The sequence below is a fragment of the Giraffa tippelskirchi genome, chromosome 2, assembly GCF_054371585.1.
Source record: "Giraffa tippelskirchi isolate mGirTip1 chromosome 2, T2T-mGirTip1v1.2.pri, whole genome shotgun sequence".
Classification (NCBI taxonomy): domain Eukaryota; kingdom Metazoa; phylum Chordata; class Mammalia; order Artiodactyla; family Giraffidae; genus Giraffa; species Giraffa tippelskirchi.
In genome coordinates, this window is record NC_137276.1 from 67716701 (window position 1) to 67738864 (window position 22164).

General features: G+C 41.0%; 1 protein-coding gene across 1 annotated transcript in view; it reads right to left on the reverse strand.

Annotated features, from left to right (window-relative positions):
* The window catches only part of TET1 (tet methylcytosine dioxygenase 1), a 129682-nt gene extending 111327 nt beyond the window's left edge, over window positions 1–18355 (reverse strand). The window contains exons 1-2 of the mRNA XM_081568768.1: window positions 17912–18355; window positions 5713–7739 (exon numbers count right to left, since the gene is read on the reverse strand). Of these exons, the coding sequence (XP_081424894.1) occupies window positions 5713–7617 (1905 nt within the window). The 5' untranslated portion in view covers window positions 7618–7739; window positions 17912–18355. The remainder of the gene's footprint in view (window positions 1–5712; window positions 7740–17911) is intronic.
* Between the last annotated feature and the right edge of the window lie 3809 nt (window positions 18356–22164).

Sequence of the window (22164 nt, forward strand, 5' to 3'; positions counted from 1 at the left end):
GATGAAATCATGAGGAAGCATTAGACAAAACCAAAGTGAGGGACAAAATAAGTAATCTGCACTTTGTAAAAGTAGCAATATCATAAAATATTGCAAAAAAATATTCTAACTCCCCCCCAAAACATTGTTTTATATTATTCCATTTATATCAAACCCTGGAAAATACAAACAAATGTATAATGATGGAAAGATGTTTGCCTGAGGAAAAGGGGTGCAGGTAGGGGTGTAGAGACTATGAAGGAATTTTGGGGAGTGATGGATTTTGACTGTGGTAATGGTCACACAATGTATATACATCATACTTATCAAATTGTATACTTTGAATATGTGCAGTTTATTATATGTCAATTATACCTCAGTAAAGTTGTTTTATAAGTCTAAGGAATTACTACAAATTAACAGAGGCCAAAAGGATATTTTCTTATAGGCCAAATAAAGTCTGTGGGTTAGATAATAACAATGGTTCATAGTTAATTTCATAATTTTGGTAATAATACCTGAGAATATACTTGTTTTCAGGAAATCTATTCTCTAGTATGTCAGGATAAAGGAATATAATGTCTATGAAAAACTTAGTCTCAATTAATTCAGAAAAACTATTTTTATATATGGAGGAGACATATCTGGAAGAGACAGGGCTTCCCTCATAGCTCAGTTGGTAAATCATTTGTCTACAATGCAGGAGACCTAGGTTTGATTCCTGGGTCAGGAAGATCCCCTAGAGAACGAAATGGCAACCCACTCCGTGTTCTTGCCTAGAGAATCCCATGGATAGAGGAGCCTGGCAGGCTACAGTACATGGGGTCACAGGAGTCGGACATGACTTAGCGACTAAACCACCACCATGGAGGAGACAAAAAGAGAGAGCACGGGAACTCTTTTCAGTACTCTTTAATGACCTAAATGGGAAAAGAATCTAAAAAAGAATGGAAGGACTTCCCTGGTGGCCCAGTAGTTGAGACTGTGCTTTCACTGCAAAACAGATGGGTTGGATCCCTGTTTGGGGAAATGAGAACTCACATGCTACGTGGGGCAAGCCAAAAAATTAATTAAATTTTTAAAAAGTTAAAAAAAAAAAAGGGTAGAGAGATGTATACCTGATTCACTTTACTATACACCAGAAACTAACACAACATTTTAAATCAACTATACTCCAATAAAAATTATTTTTTAAAAAAATTAAAGTAATATAATAAAGTGCTAAAACAATAAAATGTGTAAAACAGATAGCTAGTGGGAAGCTGCTGTACAACACAGGGAGCTCAGCTCAGTGCTCTCTGTGATGTCCTAGAGGGGTGTAATAACAGGTGGGTGTTAGAGAGGCTCAAGAGGGAGGAAATAGATGTTTATTTATAGCTGATTCAGGTTGATGCACAGCAGAAACCACACAACACTGTAAAGCTGTCATCCTCCAGTTTCAGAAAATGTTATCATTTGGCTGAAAGATAAACTAAATGTTCAGTACTGTAATATTTCTATAAACATATTTCTATAAATCTGAATTATGCAAAGTTAAAGTTTTTTATGCAGGTCAAGAAGCAATAGAACCGCACATGGAACAATGGACTGGTTCCAAATTGGGAAAGGAGTACATCAAGGCTGTATACTGTCACCCTGCTTATTTAACTTATATGCAGAGTACATCATGCAAAATGCCGGGCTGGATGAAGCACAAGCTGGAATCAAGATTGCCAGGAGAAATATCAATAACCTCAGATACGCAGATGACACCACCCTTATGGCAGAAAGTGAAGAAGAACTAAAGAGCCTTTTGATGAAAGTGAACAAGGAAAGTGAAAAAGCTGGCTTAAAACTCAACATTCAAAAAATGAAGATCATGGGTGGGCAGCCCTCAGCTGGACCAGCGGTTGCATGGGTTGTAGTGCTGGGTGGTCTGCAGGTGCTAGCAAATCCTACCCAGGATATAGAGTTGGTGGTGTCTAGGTAGTTGGGGGAGAAGGAGGAGGCAGCGGTGAATCACTTATAAATGACTCTGAAGCAGGACCACGAGCCTAAATTCCAAGGAGAGAGAGTGCTGTGCTTTCATGGGTGGCTTCTTTATGAAGCAAAGGTACAAAATCTGTTTTGAGAAGTTAGCTGAAACTACTGGTCGGATAATAATGAGATTTTGGTGATGCGTAGCTTTAGCAAGAGCTGCCTTTTTCATAGATTTTCAAGTTCATAGTCCCTCATCTTCTCTTGAAAGGTGTCTTACCGCTTGCTGCGTGGGTCACATAAAACATCCTGCCATTCATGCTACGGACCTGCTAAAGGCCAGTAGTCGGAAAGAGCACTCGAGTGGGAAAGAGAGAGGTTTGATTGTGGGAGCAAAATAGCATTGTTAATGATTTGTGAGAAAATACTGCCAAAGTCAATTTTATTGGCAAATAGTTGGCTTAAAACAGCATTCAAAACACTAAGATCATGGCATCCGGTCCCATTACTTCATGGCAAATAGATGGGAAAACAGTGGAAATGGAAACAGTGACAGACTTTCTTTTCTTGGGCTCCAAAATCACTGCAGATGGTGCCTGCAGCCACGAAATTATAAGATGCTTGCTCCTTGGAAGAAAAGCTATGACAAAGCTAGACAGCATGTCACAAAGCAGAGACATTACTTTGCCAACAAAGGCCTGTATAGTCAAAGCTATGGTTTTTCCAGTAGTCATGTATGGATGTGAGAGTTGGACTGTAAAGAAAGCTGAGCACCGAAGAACTGATGCTTTTGAACTATGGTATGGAGAAGACTCTTGAGAATCCTTTGGACTGCAAGGAAATCAAACCAGTCAATCCTAAAGGAAATCAGTCTTGAATAGTCACTGGAAAGACTGATGCTGAAGCTGAAGCTCCAATATTGGACCACCTGATGCAAAGAACTGACTCATTGGAAAAAACCCTGGGAAAGACTGAAGGCAGGAGAAGGGGATGACAGAGGATGAGATGGTTGGATGGCATCACTGACTCAATGCACATGAGTTTAAGCAAGCTCTGGGAGTTTGTGATGGACAGGGAGGCCTGGCGTGCTGCAGTCCATGGGGTCGCAAAGAGTCGGACACGACTGAGTGACTGAACTGAAAAGTTTTTTATGTTTTTTAGAAATAAAGAATGTGGTGCTTAGGAGAGTGTGAGCAATAGCCAATATATACATTCACTCCTTAACAAATACCAGTATTTCCCACCCTGACAGACCTTGACCATACTGGCCACACTTGCTTGCCAGAGCAAGTTTACAGAAATAAACCACACACCATCTAAATTTCTAAACCTGATTATTTGAGTTACAAATATATTTTTTTCATTCAATTAACAAGTATTTACTTAGCACCTATCACTGTAACTAGGCTAGAATGCACAAGAAAAACAAAGTTCCCTGGAACTTTTCCCTGCACAGATACAGGTGCTGCACAGGGAAGGATGAGTGAAGGGGTGGAGTCTTGTCAGGCAGGGAAAAGGAAGAATATGTACCATGAGCATGAACATGGGGACTGGACCATGCACAGTGAGCTTGGGGAAGCTCTGCTTCTGGATACAGCTGCGAGTTCAAGTATAATGTAAGAAGTGACATCAAACAAGCAAACAAGACAAAAGAGGTCAGTCATGTCAAGACCCTAAAGATCTCATATTCCATGCTAAGGAATGTAGGCTTCACCTATTTTCCATTGTTTTGGGTAAGATGAATCCTATATACAGAAAAGCACTAATTGGATTTATCTAGGAGAAACAGGGTTATAGAAAGAAACCTTGAGTTGTACCTAAGGAGAGCTTGTTGTTCAACATCCTGACTTCCCAGCTGGCTGGTATGCTCATCCCAGAATAGAAGTGCCATAAAAACTTGCCAATAATAAAGAGAAAGCTGAAATTGTCCCAGTAAGAGACAAATGCCTCAACAGCTGGAGCAAAGAAAATGGAGAGACAGGAGTGCTCATATCTTGTAGACAAGAGATAACTAGAAGAATGAGGGAAAGGCCATTAGGGATGATCGAATTTTCCATTTGGAATGACCATGTAGATGGTAAACCATTGAACCAAATGTGTAATGGCAGAAGAGGAGCAAGTTTAGAAAAGAGCAAATGTGTTTACACCTATTAAAGATAGAGTACCTTTGGCAACAATGTCATTTGGCAATGTTACAAATCAGGAGCTTACCAGTGAGATCCTTCTGTTACAAAAATATTGCTACTAAGTGTTTTAGAGATAAGTTTGTAAGTTATTAAGTTACTGGCTACATTTTGATCTGCTCCCACATGTGTGAAGTGAGGAGTAAAGATCATTCATTGCAGTAAGGTTTGTAATAACAAAGTATTTAAAAAACACCTTAAATGTGGGACTTCCCTGGTGGTCCAGTAGCTAAGACTCCTCACTCTCAATACAGGGGGTCCAGGTTCGATCTCTGGTCAGAGAACTAGATCTCACCTGACATAACTAAGTGTTTGCATGCTGCAGCTAAAGATGCTGCTTGCCACAACTAAGACCCATCACAGCCAAATAAATAATAAATAAATAAACATTTAAAACAAAACACTTTAAATTTCATTGATACACAAGGGTTTAAATGTCTGATCTCTTGTTTATAATTACTTAGTCAAACAGGAAGTCTGCATTTTTGAACAGATAATTTAAGTCCGGAATGAAATAGAAAATGTTGACTGAATTAAAGTTCATAATATTTTAATCTATTCTACTATACCTGTATTCATAGTAGACTCAAAAAATTTCAAGTGAGTAATCTAAAAATCATAAAACACCATAGTTGACAGGTATTTTAATTTAAGCAAGTTTGAGTATTAACCAAGCTCCATAAAATTCCTTTAAACAAAGTCTAAGGCAATGAATACTTCGACTACCTTAGTTTCATAACTGTATACTGAGTGTTTTTATGTATATATCACTTTGGACTTTACAAACCATTTTCAATTTTTGATTACCATTGAATCCCAACAATCCTGTGAGATATGTAGACCAAGAGGAAATCACCTGCCAAAAGTTGAAGCAAAAACTCTATTATTGTTATACCTACAAGGCAAAGTTTCAAGATAATAGAGACATTTTTATTCTCTCAAAAGAAAAGAAGTTTATTTCCTCTGGTTCCTCAGGATGCAAGGCATTTAGTGACTTTGTTCCACTCCTAGTTTTTAAAAATGTAGCTTTCAAAATAAGACACACTAAAATAAGGCACAGTGGAAATCTTTCCAAAACCACACTTCATACAATTTCCCTATTCTCCATCAAAACCTATGATGGAAAAACTTTATGTTCTAGCTTTCTGAGACAAATTCTAAAAATAAGCTAATGTATCACTCAGTGTGCAAGACATGCTTCACGTTGGTCCTCAAATTCCTATAGATAACTTAAACCAACATTTTACCAAAGCAAAAGAATGTAATACTGAAGCAAACTATCTCCACATGGATTTCCCTGGTGGTCCAGTGGTTGAGAATCCACTTGCCAGTGGAGGTGACAAGGGTTTGATCCCTGGTCTGGGAAGACTCCACATGCCATGCAGCAATTAAGGCTAAGCACCACAACTGCTGAAGCTGGTGCACTCTAGAGTCCCTGCTCACAGCAACTAGAAAAAGCCTGCATGTGGCAACGAATACCCAGCACAACAAAACAGAATAAATTAAAATTTTTTTTTTTATTTTAAAAAATAGTCTCCACAGATCACTCTACCAAGTCTCACAGGTGTCCCCAGCCCTTTGGGAATTTGCTTACCTCCAAAGACACAATGACGGATGGTTTCTTTTTCAGTTCCTCACATTTCCTCTTCTTACAGATCTGATGGCTGTTCTTTCTATTCTTACAGTAAGTACATTCACCACAGTTGGTCTTCTGCTGGCAGGGCTCACAGACCCCACATCGCTTTCGTTTCTTCTTTTCCAAGGTAGGTAGCAGAGTTGTGTAGGAAGGAGAAGAGGTACTAGCAAGTGGCACTGGCCTAGACACCACTGTGGTGTTGACGTCAACCATGCTGGTGGCGCTGATCTGGGAGCTCCCTCCTCCCAATGTGCTGAGACTCACCAGGGAGAGTTGGGCAATGCCCTGTGGAGCCGGCTGGAGTCCTCTCTCAGGGACCAATGTGAACCCCTGAGTGTGAGCTGGTAGAAAGCTTATATGAACCTTCTTCTCATTTTCTATATTGTTCATAGGTATTACAGGAGGTACCAAAATTATCTCTGAGTTTGATGATGGTTGAGGAGTATGACCTGAGCCCGAAGGCAAAATCTGTATAGTGCCCGGGACCTCAAGCCCAGATGAAACAGTGCCCTGGGGCTCGGGCCATGTTGGGAGAGCATTACAGGTAGCAACTGGGTTAAGAGGGGCAGGAAGAAAGATAGGTGGGTCTGAGGCAGTACCACCACCCATACCAAGGACTTGCTGATTTAAGATAGCACCAAAGACCTCTCCTTGGACTGGAATAGCACCAGGAATCTCTGGTGCATCTGGGGTCTCAACCAAAGGCTCTCCATGAACTGGGTTAGCACCAGGAACTTCCCATTGATGTGGGACAGCACTAAAGGCCTTTCCTAGGACTGGGGTGGTATCAGGAATTTCCTGTTGATCTGGGGTAGATTTGAGTACCTCTTGATGATCTGGTTTAGCACCAAGGGTTTCTTGTTCTGAACCTGCCAAGAGGAGTTTTATTAATGAGGTAGGATATATCGACCCACCAATAGACAAACAGTTTCTAAGGTCCAATGCAGGTACAACCTTATTAAAGCTGGAGGTGGGGCAGCAATCATGTTCACTTTTGATGGGATCCAGGTAAGAATCAGACAGCTTAAGAGATTCTACTCGTGAACCCAAATCTTCTAACTGAATGCTGGGGCTTCCTTCAGAGGTAACCTTGAGGGCTGCTCTTTGGAGCAAAGGAACACAGACAGTGTCCTGAGCAAATGTTCTAGGGGAATCACTGATATCATTCAATGTCTCTCTAGAGAATAGTCCTTCTCCACCACATGTCCCTTCCAGTGACCCAGAAAGAATCTCTGCTGCAGGGTCACTAGGAGTAGAGCAAATTATTTTGGAATCCTCAACACCTTGGGACCAAGACTGGGTTGTCTCTTGGCTCTCATCTTTAATGAAAGAGGCATTTTGTATACCAATTAGCTTCTCTATATCAGGGGGGATTGGGGGGTCTTGCATTGGGACTGAATCATTTTCTGAGTGCTTTACTTCCATGTCTGTAAGTACCTTATAATCACACTCATGTTGCTTTCCTATATTCTTAGGTGGTGGAACTTTCTTGGGTCTGGCTATGACCACTGGGGGTTGGGAGAGTCGTCTGCTAAGAGAGGTGCTTCGCAGAGCCATTGTAAACCCATTGCAAGTTAAGGACTCTGGGTTCTGAAAAAGAACCTCGGTCCTATCCAAATTCATTCGTGCTGCTCCAGCTCTTGTCAGAAGGCTTCTGACTGGCACAGTCAGTTTGGGTTCTGTTTTTTTCTTAACATCTCTTTCTTGCACGAATTGCTTCAATTTTCCAGGGCTCACAGTCTTGACAGTCTCCACATTTTTGTTGGCTGGCTTAGATCCCTTCTTCAGTTGGTTGTTTTTCTTTTTGTTTAGATCTTCCCTCCTGACTAATTTGGAAGGTCTTGCGTGGCGAGATCGAGACATAGCTACGAAGTAGGAAAATCTGAAAGGGCACGAGGGACAGAGTCATTGGTCCTTTGGAAAGTCTCACTTCAGAGGAGAATCTGCATGCACCATGGTTGTGCCCAGTTGCACGAGGTTTTGGTCTGAAATAAAAAAACATTGGCAATGAGTCTTTTTTCTATGCATTCTCTCATTTGAAATAGAATATTGGAACTTCCCTGGTGGTACAGTGGATAAGAATCTGGTTGCCAATGCAGGTGACACAGGTTTGATCCCTGGTCTGGTAAGATTCCACATGCTTTGGAGCAACTAATCCCATGTACCACAACTCCTGAGCCTGAATTCTAGAATCCTATTGATTCTGCATCTATTGAGCCCATGTGCCTAGAGCCCATGACCCAAAATAAAAGAAGCCACCACAATGAGAAGTCTGTGCACTTCAAGAAGAGTAGCCCCTGCTTGCTGAAACTAGAGAGAGCTTGTGAGTAGCAACAAAGACCCAGAACAACCAAAAACATGTTTAAAAAAGAAATGGAATATTCACTAGCAATTATTAATTAAAATTAAGGAACTGAGAATATTTACTACAAAACAAAAGTATAATAGACAAAAACATATTAAAGTACCCTTTAAACCTTGGATTCACAAATAAAGCTCCTTTAATTTCTGTGACAATTAAGTTAATGAAATTCTTTGAATAAGCTCAGCATGGGGGTTTCTTTAAATTAGAAGCCACAACTATTGTAGTTACAAGTAGTTTAAAGCTCAAACCTAATCTTTACAGATGTGAATACTTAAAAGTTACCTCTCTCTCTCTTAGTTCCTCAACCAGGTGGCAAGGGAAGGAACCAGGGCCACAGCAGTGAAAGCATGAAATCCTAACTACTGGACCACCAGGGAATTCCCCAAAAGTTATCTCTTACACCCTTTTCTCAGCCCATCACTACCCAAGCAGGGTATTATCTGTTGGACAGTAAAGCTGCTAAAGCCAGAGGAAGAAGAGGCTTCCATTATCCAAGAAACCCTACTCCTTGGAGATCCAAGAGTATTAATAACATATTTCAATTAACAACCTAAATTTTTCAGATATGTTTCTAATAAGCAGCCATGTTTAAAAAACAAATTGACTATATGAGGATCTTTTATCTAGTTTGTTTCACTTTTTCTATTTCATATTCAGTGCTCCAATGGCAACCCACTCCAGTACTCTTGCCTGGAAAATCCATGGACGGGGAAGTCTGGTAGGCTGCAGTCCATGGGGTCGCAAAGAGTCGGACACGACTGAGCGACTTCACTTTCACTTTTCACTTTCATGCATTGGAGAAGGCAATCGCAACCCACTCCAGCGTTCTTCCCTGGAGAATCCCAGGGATGGGGGAGCCTGGTGGGCTGCCGTCTATGGGGTCGCACAGAGTCGGACATGACTGAAGTGACTTAGCAGCACAAGCAGCAGCAGCTCCCATTTCACTTGGTTTATGTTTTCCAATTTCTCCATCTCTCCTTTTTTTTTAATATTCTTTTTCAATCCTTTATCAAGTATAGTAGAAAAGCTCTTGTATAAATATATATATAAATCATATATATAATATATATCTTTTAGAAAACTTATGAATTTTTGCCGAACTAAAAAATTTATAACATTTTGAGTCCAGTTTTTTGACTTAGTATAAATAGAATGCTAGATTTCTAATTTAAAAGAATAGACATGCAGCAAGCAACAAAAGTTTACTGTATAGGCATAGGGAACTATAGCCAGTATCATATAATAATCTGTAATAGAAAATAACTTCAAAAATAATATGTGTATACATATAACTGAACCATGAAAAAAGAATTCTACTTTTTGAAATTTAGTAATGTTTATATTTTTGCCAGTTTTTCTAAATGTTCTATGGACATCTAACAGCAACATATGAGATACAAAATTTTAAATATACTTGTGTAGGATATAAGATTAATACAAATAGAAATCTATTATACTTAAATTATTAACGATATCGTTCAAGATGCTCCTCTTCTTATTTTTTCTACACTTGATAAAAATATTCTCAGAGAAATGTTAATATGTCTCACTATGATTATATATATATTTATTTTCCCTTGTTTTTCTTCTGATTTTTGCTTTATTTATCTTTGTTTCTTTGTTAAGTGTCTAATGGTTTATGACATTTATCTTTGTGAATTGTACTTTTTATCATTAAAAATATTCATTTAAAAATAAATAAATTTAATTTAAAGAATCTACAAATTTTGAGTTTTATACATGCACACAAAAACAGCATAAAATCTGGGGAGTTGGTATCACCAGATTAGGTTACAAATAAAACTCATGGGTCCACAAATATCTGAGTACCTCCTCAGTGTAAAGAAGGCATTGTCCTGGAGACTGTCCACACCCAGAAATGATGCCCCTCTTTCCTCCTTCATCCAACTTAATCCAAAGACTGATGGTTCTAGGTTCTCCTTGGTGGTCCAGTAGCTAAGACTCTGCACTGTCAATGCAAGGGGACCAACATTTGATCCCTGGTCAGAGAGCTAGATCCCACATGCTGCAACTAAGACCCGGTGCAGCCAAATAAGGAGATAAATATTAAAAATCCAAAGAAACAAAGATTGCTGGTTCTAAAGCCCTTCTACCAAGGGTCCCAAAATTTTCATGCCAAATATCTAAGCAAGGAAATTGGAAATAAAGAGAAAAAGAGATAATGCAAACAATAAAGAACAATAAAACAAGCAACTATTATTTGAAAGTTCAGAAAAGAGGTGAAAATGAAAGGGGACTGGCCAAGAGCCATAATCAAACTGCACTTTTGTCTCCTCAAATGGCCTAACCCTGACCCCAAATAAGACCAAGCTATGAGGAAGAACAAAGCTCACCATAACAAATATTGTATCAATAATATTAAATAATTATTAATTATATCAATAATATATCAATCTCAGTCATGGAATCAAAAGTGTGACAACAAACTGGGTGAGGATTCTTTAGCAGTTGGATTGATGGATTTGCAAGAAAATATGGTGTAGGAGAATAGTTATCAAAAGGTGGTCTGTAACCAAGCGATCCCATCACTTCATGGCAAATAGATGGGGAAACAGTGGAATCAGTGGCTGACTTTATTTTTGGGGGCTCCAAAATCACTGCAGATGGTGATTGCAGCCATGAAATTAAAAGACGCTTACTATTTGGAAGGAAAGTTATGACCAACCTAGACAACATATTAAAAAGCAGAGACATTACTTTGTCAACAAAGGTCCATCTAGTCAAGGCTATGGTTTTTCCAGTAGTCATGTATGGATGTGAGAGTTGGACTATAAAGAAGGCTGAGCACCAAAGAATTGATGCTTTTGAACTGTGGTGTTGGAGAAGACTGTTGAGAGTCCCTTGCACTGCAAGGAGATTCAACCAGTCCATCCTAAAGGAAATCCAGGCCTGGGTGTTCATTGGAAGGACTGATGCTGAAGCTGAAACTCCAATACTTTGGCCACCTGATGCAAAGAGCTGACTCATTAGAAAAGACCCTGATGCTGGGAAAGATTGAGGGCGGGAGGAGAAGGGGACAACAGAGGATCCCCAGACAGAGGATGAGATGGTTGGATCGTATCACCGACTCAGTGGACCTGAATTTGGGTAAATTCCGGGAGTTGGTGATGAACAGGGAGGCCTGGTGTGCTGCGGTTCATGGGGTCGCAAAAAGTCGGACATGACTGAGTGACTGAACTGAACTGAACCAAGTGATCATCAGTCTGTGGCAAAATAAGAAAAAAAAAAGAGGCTGAGTACAGCTGAAACTAACACAACATTGTAAATCAACCAGTGAAAAAGTGAAAGTGTTGGTCTCTTCGTCGTGTCCCGACTCTGTGACCCTATGGACTGTAGCCTACCAGGCTCCTCTGTCCATGGAATTCTGCAGGCAATAATACTTGAGTGGGTTGCCATTTCCTTCTCCAGGGGATCTTCCCCCACCCAAGGACTGAACCCGGGTCTCATGCATTGCAGGCAGATTCTTTCCTATCTAAGCCACCAGGGAAACCCAAATCAACTATACTTCAATTTTAAAAATAAAGAAGTAAAAAAAGGCATGTAAAGTTTTTCATCAGTCTGAATTAATTTAATTAATGTCTTCCTTTTTCTCTCATTACAGTTTCCTTCCTAAATATATAGAGTGCTTCCCTGGTATCTCAGTGGTGGAGAGTCTGCCTGCCAATGCAGGAGACACGGGTTTGATCCTGGTCTGTTAGGATCCCACATGCCTATTGAGCCTGTGATCTAGGGCCCAAGAGCCACAACTACTGAACCCATGAGCAGCAGCTACTGAAGACTGCTCACTCTAGAGCCTGGGCTCCCTGACAAGAGAAGCCACAACAAGGAGAAGCCCCAGCACCACAGCTAGAGAGTAGTCCCCCTTCCTACAACTAGAGAAAAGGCCAAACAGCAATGAAGACCCAGCACATTCTTAAATAAATAAAATTTATTTAAAAAGTAGAGAATTCCCTGGTGGTCCAGTGGTTAGGACTATGTACTTCCATTGCAAAGGGAAGAGGTTGCATCCCTAGTCTGGGAGAGAAGATTCTGCTGGTTGCATGGCCAAAATAAAAATTTTTTAAAGTAATAAAAGTCCTTTTCTTGTGAAAAGGTGGAGATGGGCTTTTTCTTTTCTTTTAAAATTATTACTTGGTACAGTAAAAATTTGACAGTCCTCTACCATCCTCAAATTTTGGTTTTGTTTTGGTTGTACTTTTTTGATCCAGGTAATCCTGGGATACACTATTTGGTTTTGTAGCTAGAGATGGTGTTGCATTAGAAAACCTTCAATTTCAAGCTGTGATCACCAGCTGTGTCCTTCAGCAAACTATTTAACAGGAGTCAAGTTTCCTGTGTTTGAAACGAGGTTGTTTTGGGGGACCAATGGGCTTCTCTGGGGAAAACCTAGTGGTAATGGTTTCATCCTTTTGATATCTGAGGTAAGAACAAAGACTTTGAAAATAGATGTGGGTTCAATTTCTATATCAGAAACATTATCAGCCACGTGATTTTGACAAATTCCTTGGTCTCTCTATTCTTCAGTTTACTTACGTATATTAGAATAAGAAGCATAATAAGAACTTTCCTAGTGGTCCAGTGGTTAAGACTGCACACTTTCAATGCAGGGGTCATGGGTTTGATTCCTGGTCAGGAAAATAAGATTCCACATACCTTGGGGTATAGGAGGAAACAAAAGCATAATAGTACTGACTTTACTGGGTTACTACGAGAGTAAAATGAGATGATATATGTAAAGGTTTAGCACAGAGCTGGCATATAATAAATGTTTTATAAATGAGAGCTTAAAAAAAAGTCTGCCTATGCTCCAACATACAAAAAAGGAGGGGGGAATAAGTTTAATAGTAGTTATCATTATTATAGAACCAATTTAATCCTTAGTCTGCCATATCCTGTAAAACAAAACCTAATTCTTTTGTTCTGTCTTCACCTAACATATTGTAGGCCACACACTATAACAAAGATCTCAGACCACAACATTTAGAGTCAAAGCATTGAGCCTTTAAGAAAGATTTTTAAAATAGACATTAGTGATAACATTAACCACAAGAAAAACAGCATTTTGATAAATCTGTGCTAAATACAAATACTAGGCTAAATACAAATCCACTTGAATTCTTGGTATCTAAGCTTACTGCTTTTCCTCTTTTAAAAAAAAAAAAAAAGTTTGGCTACACTAGCTCTTTTGCTGTGAAAAGCTGTAGGATATTTTCTCCAAAGACCACTGGTTTTCACACCACCATTTTTAGAAAACAAAGACATTCCAATTCTAATCTCCAGAAAGTCGGCAATCTTTATAAGGATGTTTTTTCAGATAACAAAAAGCAACCCATACCATTCACTAGAAATTCAACAATATCAGTATAAGCATGCTTTATGTCTTATATTAGGATTACATGGCTAAAAATTATTAGGAGCATATAATCTAAGTACTGCAATCAGTCATAAAAATTAAAATTTTTATACTGAGGCAAGTAATCTGGATATGCCAGAGGGTGTCATGGGATCTGCTTTTGAAAGTAGTTTATAACTTGATCTCTGTCTCATATATTCTTTTATATTTTTTAATGGAAGTGCTTTAGAAATTCAGACTTGTAATTAAGATAATGTTTACCATTCAAACCTTATCTCCTGAAAAAGAGCCTGTCAAGGAAATGGAAAAGGTATGAGCAACATGGATTGGAAAGATGTGGCCTCTTTAAATGCTAACAGCCTTTTCATGACATCCTGAAAGAGGCCAATGACCCCTAAAAACCCAACTGTAGGAAAGAAACCACTGGGTACCACTCAGCCAAAGAAACAATCAGAAACAAAATAAGGACTCCCACAAGATCTTAATTTTATCACCCTTGGCTCCACTGATGAAATGTAACCCCCTTTTGTGATAAACTAAATTATCCCCAGGGCTGAACTCTGAGAGGAGAGGCAATAAGCTTTTTCTGAAATTTGAAGGGTGGGGGGAAGGGAGGGAACCCATTCTATTATATAGATTCATATTTAAATATGGAATTTTCTACACATCTTATTTTCCTGATTAATTTATAAATATTATTAAATACTTTATTTCCTTTTTTGGGTGCTTTATTTTTTATAAAGTATTTAAGTCATAAAAAAATACATTTACAATTGAATACTAATTCCACTTCCATTTTTCATTTCTGATGAAAACTGACATTTCAGTATTTCTCAAAAATCAGTTTTATTTTACTCTAAAGTATATTCAATAGTCTGAGTGCATGGAGGTAGCTACAGGATAACATGATTGGAATAGAAAATAAGAGAATAATGTCCTTGTTATCAAACATATATAGTAGGTCCCAGAGGGGGCCTACATACAATTGATTGATACTATCTGGTGAGCTCTTATTTTCCTGGAGGAGAAAACAAAGCAAAGTGAAACAAACAAGCAAAATTTCCAACAACTGTGGGATGCAAAGCATCACTTGGTTAACTAGTATTTTCACCAGAGGGCATCAAGATCCCCAACCCATAATAATTTTTCCCCTCTAAAGTGTCCTTGTGACATAAGGGACTGGAGTAGTACATGAGATCTAAACATTACTGCCCAGGAGATAAGGGCCAACTTCTAATTTGAAACATGAAAAGAGATTCTAGCCCAAAATAGAAAATCGAAGGTTACAGAGAAAGTGGAGAAGAGGCTAGATCAGGTCCCAGGGCCTATGTATGTATCTGCTAATTATTCACACATAATTTAAACATAGCTAACCAAATTGGTCAATAAACAGGATTAGACTTCTGCCTCAGTATTATTTGAGTTTACTAAGTAGTCTTTATCTAAAGAGCCTTAAAAAGGGGGAGGGGGGGCAAAAACAATTTCTGATGCAATCACCTTGCCTAAAAACTTAAAAGCTGTCTTCCTAAACTGCATCAGTTGTCTGTAAAGGACAATATTGACTGTACTGTGATAGAAAAATCTTCTCCCACCTACATCCCTCCTCCTTCTAGATCTCCCAGTCCCCTGGGCAGGAAGTGGCTGAACTGATGTAACCATCCAGCCCACATGTCAATTTAAAATTATGCTGCAATCCTTCCCAGCATCAGCAGTGGCCAAAAAAGTGGTGAGGATTTGCATACATAGAGCTAGTTTCGAAAGAAACTGATTTCATAGTCACTCCATTCAGCTTCTTAGAATTTAAAGGCTACTGCACTTGACTGAGAAATACAAGACTTAAAAAAAAGCGTTTCTTTTTAAAGGGCACCACCTCCCTTAGTTTCCTCCAGTAACTAAGTTCTGAAGGAAGAGAAGGTGGGCGGGCTGCTTGTAGTTCCTAGATAGTTTTCTACCACAGGAAGTGTGAGAGCTCTCCGCACATGGAAAGACTGTGGAGGGAAACTCACCAGAATGCCAGCAGATTTAGTCAAAAGCTCCTTCCATATGTAAAACACCCTTGCTGCCCTGCAGAGAGCAAGGGGGAAAAAAAAGCCGAAAAGGGCCACAGAAAGGGAAGGGATAAGTTAAAATGGAAAGAGAATGACCCCGCCAATAACAAGAAAGCATAAAACATGTTGAGAAGAAGAGGAAAATGCAAAAGGAAGAAAATGCAAAAAAAAAAAAAAAAAGCAAAAAACTAGAGGAAGGGGGAAGAAACATGTAGCAATAAAGCTAGAATATAAAACGACAACTGGATCAAAACACAAGACTAAAGTTAGAAAGATGGAGGGGTGGGAAAAGAGAAACTTAAAGAGTACAGGGAAGGAAAAAATAGAGGCAAAGAAGAAGGTGGGGGAGGGGAAGGACAAACAAGATAAAGAAGACTGGAGGAGGAAGAGAAACAAAGGGCAGGGACAGAGGTGATCCAAACCTCCAAGCCATCAATTCTAGAAGATCAGAGCTGGGAGCCATAGTTAACCCTCAGTTAAATGGTAAGCAGTGATCCAGGAGTTCTTAATATGAGCTACTAGTCTTTGCGAAGAGATAGGGGCAGTGGATACAAGTAACTCTCATACTTGACTCTGAAGTTTAATTGAAATCATAACGTAGTTTTAAACACTGTCGTACATTGACAACCGAGCTAATTAAGATCTCTTAACTGGGGAGTGAAGGCACTTCGGTTTCAACCTGTGTTACCAACGCAAACCAGTAAAATCAGGAAATCCTCTCAAAATTAACGTTACCTGAGGTTAGTTCTTAGAAACAACGCTGACTAATCCCCAAACCTCTCCTTATCTGCATACCCGCCTTGTTTAATTGTACGCATAAATTCCTAATATGTCTTAAAAAGCTCTCGCCCTAACCGGTTCACAAGCACATTTTCCAAATTCATTTTGGCATCCTGAATGAGGCCTAAAGAGGCTGACATTTTTATTTTACTTTATAACATTGAGGAGAGGGGGAGGTGGAAAGGATGGGCACTTTTCAGTTCAGGGCGGACCTGAGGTTGCTGCCTTGTAGCGCCGCCTTAACACGTCTGGGTGCAGCGCTCAGCGCACTCCGCCGGCACTAGACTGTGCACCTAATCGACTCCTCGCTCAAAGTCTTGAAACACTTTTCAAACATGTATTTATAAACTGATCACTACTGTATTATGCAGCTCATTTTGTGCTCAAGAGTGGAGCTGGGGAGTAGAGGAAGAAGCAATGGGCGAGTTGGGGCTGGGGAAAGACTCCCAGTTCAAGTAATATCTATTCTCTCGTTGATACATTAATTTTTATTGGGTCAGAAATGCCCAATTTGTGTCCCTCAATACAGTGGGAGGTGTACTGTGACCGGCCAGCAACTTCCCGACCGCTTTTTGTAGAGACTGCGCACAGCCCTTAGTAGCTGAATCGCTTTGGGAGTGTGGGTGAGAGGGAGGGAAGGAAGAGAGGAGAGGGGATGAGGAGGAGAGGGAGAGAGACCTAGCCCAGTCTCTTCCCGACACGTGAAGTGGCGGCGGTCCCTGGCACCCCCAGACCTGGCCCCTCACGTGCTGTCCGAAGTGTCCCGGCACCCAGCTCCACGCATCTCCCACCCTAGGGCCCCACTCCATAATTCCGTGCTAGTGATGCGACGGCAAGCCGGAGCTTTCGGCGACCGAGTGGCGCCCGTAAGGGTTTTTAGAAGGCCATTTTGACAGAACACTATTCTATTTCCTACTCCCTTCCTCCCCGATCCGCAGAACTCCGGGTCAACCTCTGGCAAGCCCCTTCTACTACCTCCACTCCAAAAGTTTCCTCCCTGAAGCCTCCTCCCCGAAAAGCTCAGGGAAGGCAAGTGCCAAATATTCTCCCAACGAACTGGTCCCCTGTATTAGCATGGGGGAGGAAGAAAACTTCTTTTGAGGGTACCGTTGAGCGTGGGACAGCCCGGGTTCCACACCCGAAACTTGCCTTAACTCTTCGCTCTTCTCAGCCCGAGGCGCTCGGACCTCCGTTTCTCCTCTGAGGGGCATCAATCACGGGCACAGTCGGGGATTCCCCCGGCTCCCGAAGCCACACTTGCCCTCCCCCAATCCTCCCGTTTCGAGCGGAGCCCGGTGTCATAGCCCAAGGTGCTCGGCTCTTCCCACCCGGCGTCCCAGCCCGGCCTCGGGGCCGGCGGCCGCATCCTCCGGCCGGGGGCATTGTTTACCACCCGCAACAAAAGCGCCCCAAGCGGCCTTGGGTGGGGGGTCGCCGCGGGGAGCGGGCCCATCCCTGCGACCCCGCGGCCCCGCGGACACGGAATCCCGGCCCACGTCCAGCCCCAGCCATGCACTGCCCCTCGCAACCCCTTCCGGCCTCCGCGTGTGGCTCCCTAGACCCCTGCCCTCTGCCCCTCTCCCAACTCACCACTGGCCCCCTCAGGCTCCGAAGACTGCGCGCGTTCCCCCGGCTCCAAGCCTGCACCAGCCCTCGGGGAAACTTTCTAACTTGGGATCGTCCCCACAACTTCGGAGTCAGGGGCCCCGGCGGGCGCGAGGGGCGCGGGAGGGCCCCGGGAGGACACCTACCGGCTGCTTGGCAGGGTCAGGGCCCGAGCCCCCGGGGTGGGCGACTGCTTCCCAAAGGTCCACAGCGCAGAGGCAGGTAGAGTTGCATGACTGGGGCGGGGCAGGGGGGCGTCCGGGGGGGCAGACCCGGGAGCAGAGGGCCCAGCGGCTGCGCGCACAAAGCGGCGCGGGAGCGGACTGCGCTGCCACTCCCCGCCAGGTCAGCCCCCCGGAGCAGCACTGTCTCCCCAGGACAGACCTCAGGGAGTGAAGCTGGGGCTCTGCCTTCCCTGGACCCTGCTCTGCTGAGCGAGAGGCAAAACGCGAGCTGGATTTTCCCAAAATGGAGCTGGATTCCTCTCTGGACCCTTACCCCTCCCCTTGGCCCTCTTCTCTCCCAACCTTTTTTATTTTTAAAGGTCAAAGGAGAGTATTGGAGAGGGAAAACGTTATCAAGATCTTCTTCATGACATTTTTTTTTTTTACGAGGTACTCTCGGGCTGAGAGAAAAGTTTTGGGGTCTATGAATTGAATGTTTATAGATACATTAACGCGGATACAAGGTCAGAGATGCCACCATTGAGCAATATCTGGGTCGCAAGCAATGGAAAACTGCCCTCAGCACCTTAGAGAGAAGCCAGAGAAGGGCTGTGTTCCCTTGACTCGGAGCTTGATGTCTACAAGGGTCATCATAACATTTTTGTTAGTTATTTGCCTTTGTACGTTGGCGGTATTCACTTTATGGATGAAGAAATGAAGACACAGGAATAAATAAGTTTTCATCATTAGGAGGAATAACCAGTGGCAATATACCAAAACTAAGACTGGGGCATTGGAATTTCTCCCTAAGTGTCTAATGGGCTGTTGCTTCTTCCAGCAGACAGTTACTAAACAGACATGGGAATCTAGATCTTTAATGGAGTCACAATGGTAAGGAACATAGAAATCATTCCTCCCAAGTCAAATTTCAATGGAAGGAAAAAGACGACTTCTGTTGCCTTCCACACCATTCTGTCCTTATCCTGCACATAATTTTTATTCTTTGTTATACCTGCTTTAATAAACATAACCAGATTGTTCTTTTGAGAAAGATTCCTAAACTTTCAACCTTTCTCACTGATTGATTCATTCAAATTTATTCTTGAGCTAGGAGCTGGGCATACAGAGTTTAATGCAATTTGCTTCCTACTCAGGAGGAACACACATTTCAGGTTTGCAAGCAGAACAAACTAATGGCTCCACTGCAGTATTTTCAGGGCTACAGTCAGATAAATACCTTGATTGGAGAAAGAAACGTGGTTTTCAAAATAAAACTTATTTGCAAAAATCCCACTCTTCTCAGTGTTTCTGAAAGCCTAATTGTCAGTATCTTGTCAGAAACAATCTCCTAGGACCGAAATGAAAAGAATGTTGGGAGAGTTTGACTCAAAACTTAATTTTCTTAAAGAACGAAGGGAGAAAGGCTATCATGAACTAGCAATATCCTGGCTTTTGTCAATTAATTGAAATGATTTACTTAAAAAGGTATTGAGGGGCTTCCCTGCTGGTCCAGTGGCTAAGACTCCGAGCTCCCATTGCAGGGGGCTAGGGTTCGATCCCTGGTCAGGGAACTAGATTCCCTGTGCTACTACAAAGATCAAATATCCCACATGTTGCAGCCAAATAAATTATTAAAAAAAGAAAAAGAAAAAAAGCTATTGAAATGGAAAAATCACACAAAGATACAGAGAAATGTCCAAGGCAATGCTTATTCTCTTCATTTCATAAACATTATTTGAGTCCATACTATGTGCCAGGCACAGTTTCATACTTTGGGGAAACCTCAGGAAGCAAACTGAAACTTCTTCTCCAGTGCTGCTTGCATTTAATGCAGTGGGGGCAAGGAGAATAAAAGCTAGAAAGTAGAATACACATAGTGGGGGGTAGGGGGGAGAAGGAGGGTAGGGGATACTGAAGCCTGGGGAAAGCTGAAATTTTAAATCCAGCAATCAGCTCATGGAATAGATCTGAAAGAGACTGGGGAGGAAGCTGGGGGAGATTGTATGCTTAGGAAGGAGCAAATGCAAAGGCCCTGAAGGTGGGTTTGTATCTGTGGTGACAAAATAATTTCACTGTATTTCACAATGGTAGAAAATTGGAAACTGGAACTTCCCTGGTGGTCCAGTGGTTAAGACTCCACTGCAGGGAATGCACATTTGATCCCTGGTCAGGGAACTAAAATTCCACATGCCATGTCCAAAAAATTAAATTAAATTAAAAAATCAGAAACTGAGTAAGAGTCCATTAAAAACAAAGGAAAAAACCAGATAGATAGCTCCCAATGACCAAGTCTGAGACAATTTTGAGTTTGGAAAAGAGGTTTAGCTTGGAAAAACAAATTTGAAAGTTATCAGCATGTAGATGACAATGAAAGTCACCTTGGTATCTGAGACTTAAAACAGCCCTAGCAACATCTGGTTCATTTGAATCTGTTAGAAAAGGGATCTGATAATTATAACAGAAATTAAAAGGTTGAGTAAATTGTGGGAAAGTAAACAATAACATGAAGTATCTACCCAAGGAGAAGAAAAGAAAGTACAATTCTTTACAGACCTCAATATCAAAGAATAAATGTTCAAGCAATTTCCTACTATCCTTACCCATTCTTAGTAACAAAGCAAGAATTCCAGTCTTATTTCCAAAAACTTCTCTAGGAGAGAGAAGTGAGAATAAGGTATGTATTTGGACTTTGGTGATGTAACTTCCTAAATACATAACTGTAATTTCAGCTTAGTTGCCCTGCTTACTGACTAACTTCAGCAATGTCCTCTATTGGCAAAAAAAAAAAAAAGGTTTTTTTTTTCTATTGGCAATTTTTTTAAATTTGGCAGAACTAACTGCTGATGGAGAACTCATACATCCATAAAAGTAAAAATTGTGCAAACAACTGAGAAAGACAGACTTACTATTCTCTATAAGGAGAACAGGGGTGGATGGATTGATAGATAAATGATATAATGATATAATAGTAGCTAGGAAAGAGTTAATAGTCCCTTGGTGGTGTGGGACACTAACTACAGTCCTAGAGGTCCTGGAAAAGCAGGGGAGGATGGGCAAGATAAACCTATGCTAATAGCTCAGCATCGAAAAAGATGTAACGCTGTCAATTCTGCTAGAAGTCCAAGAAAGCAAGGAAAATCTAGAGTTGAAAAGACCCAAGGGAATTCTCAGAGAATTTTCATGGAGCAGGTCTATAGGAATTGGCATTTACTTGTCAGTTTACTGGCAGATGCAGACCTAAAACCTTATTCTCACTCAAGTTTCTAAACTGTATCAAAGATTGTCAAGAAAACATAGGGTACATATAACATGTGGTAGGTACAAACCAAAAGACACCTCAGTTGAGAAGGTGGTAGAGGAAATCAAATTGATATTCTGAGGGAGAGAAAAATTTAGGTTTGCCAAATTTGTTTTGGAAGGAAGTGGAAAAATTAGCATTCCTTCACAGTAACTATAGAGAATGAAGATATATTCTAGTTACGATAATGAAACAAGATCTTTTATAATATAGTCAGCTTCCAAAAGAACCATATCCTTTGGACTTTCCTGACAATACAATAATTAAAACTCTGAGCTCCTATTACAGGGGGCGCTGGTTCTATCCTGGGTTGGGGAACAAAGATCCTACATACCGTGAGTCGTGGCCCAAAAAATTTTTTTTTAATTAAAAACAAAAATCCCAAATCAAAAACTATCTGAGTATGGTCAAGCTCAGTCTGTTTTGGTAAAAACTCCTTCCCTACTTCTATGACAAAATTCAGCCATTTCCCCCATTTATGCCTTGTCCAGCAACTTTAACAATAAACTTTCCAACCCTCTAATTCATTCATCCTCTTAACCTCTCCAGAACTTAACCTCTCCTGGAAGGATCCTGATTTGACTTCTGCATCCACATCATCCATTTTCTCTACTGTTTGCAAATAGCAGAATCCTGTGAGAGCCTTAGCCAGCTTTGACATCGTAAGACCTAAATCTGCATTAGATCTTTATTTATCAGCAATCACTATTTTGGGAGCTTTTGAGTCTCTTGCTGCCATGATACCTGTTCTAAGCCTTTAATTTCTTAACCTCCAA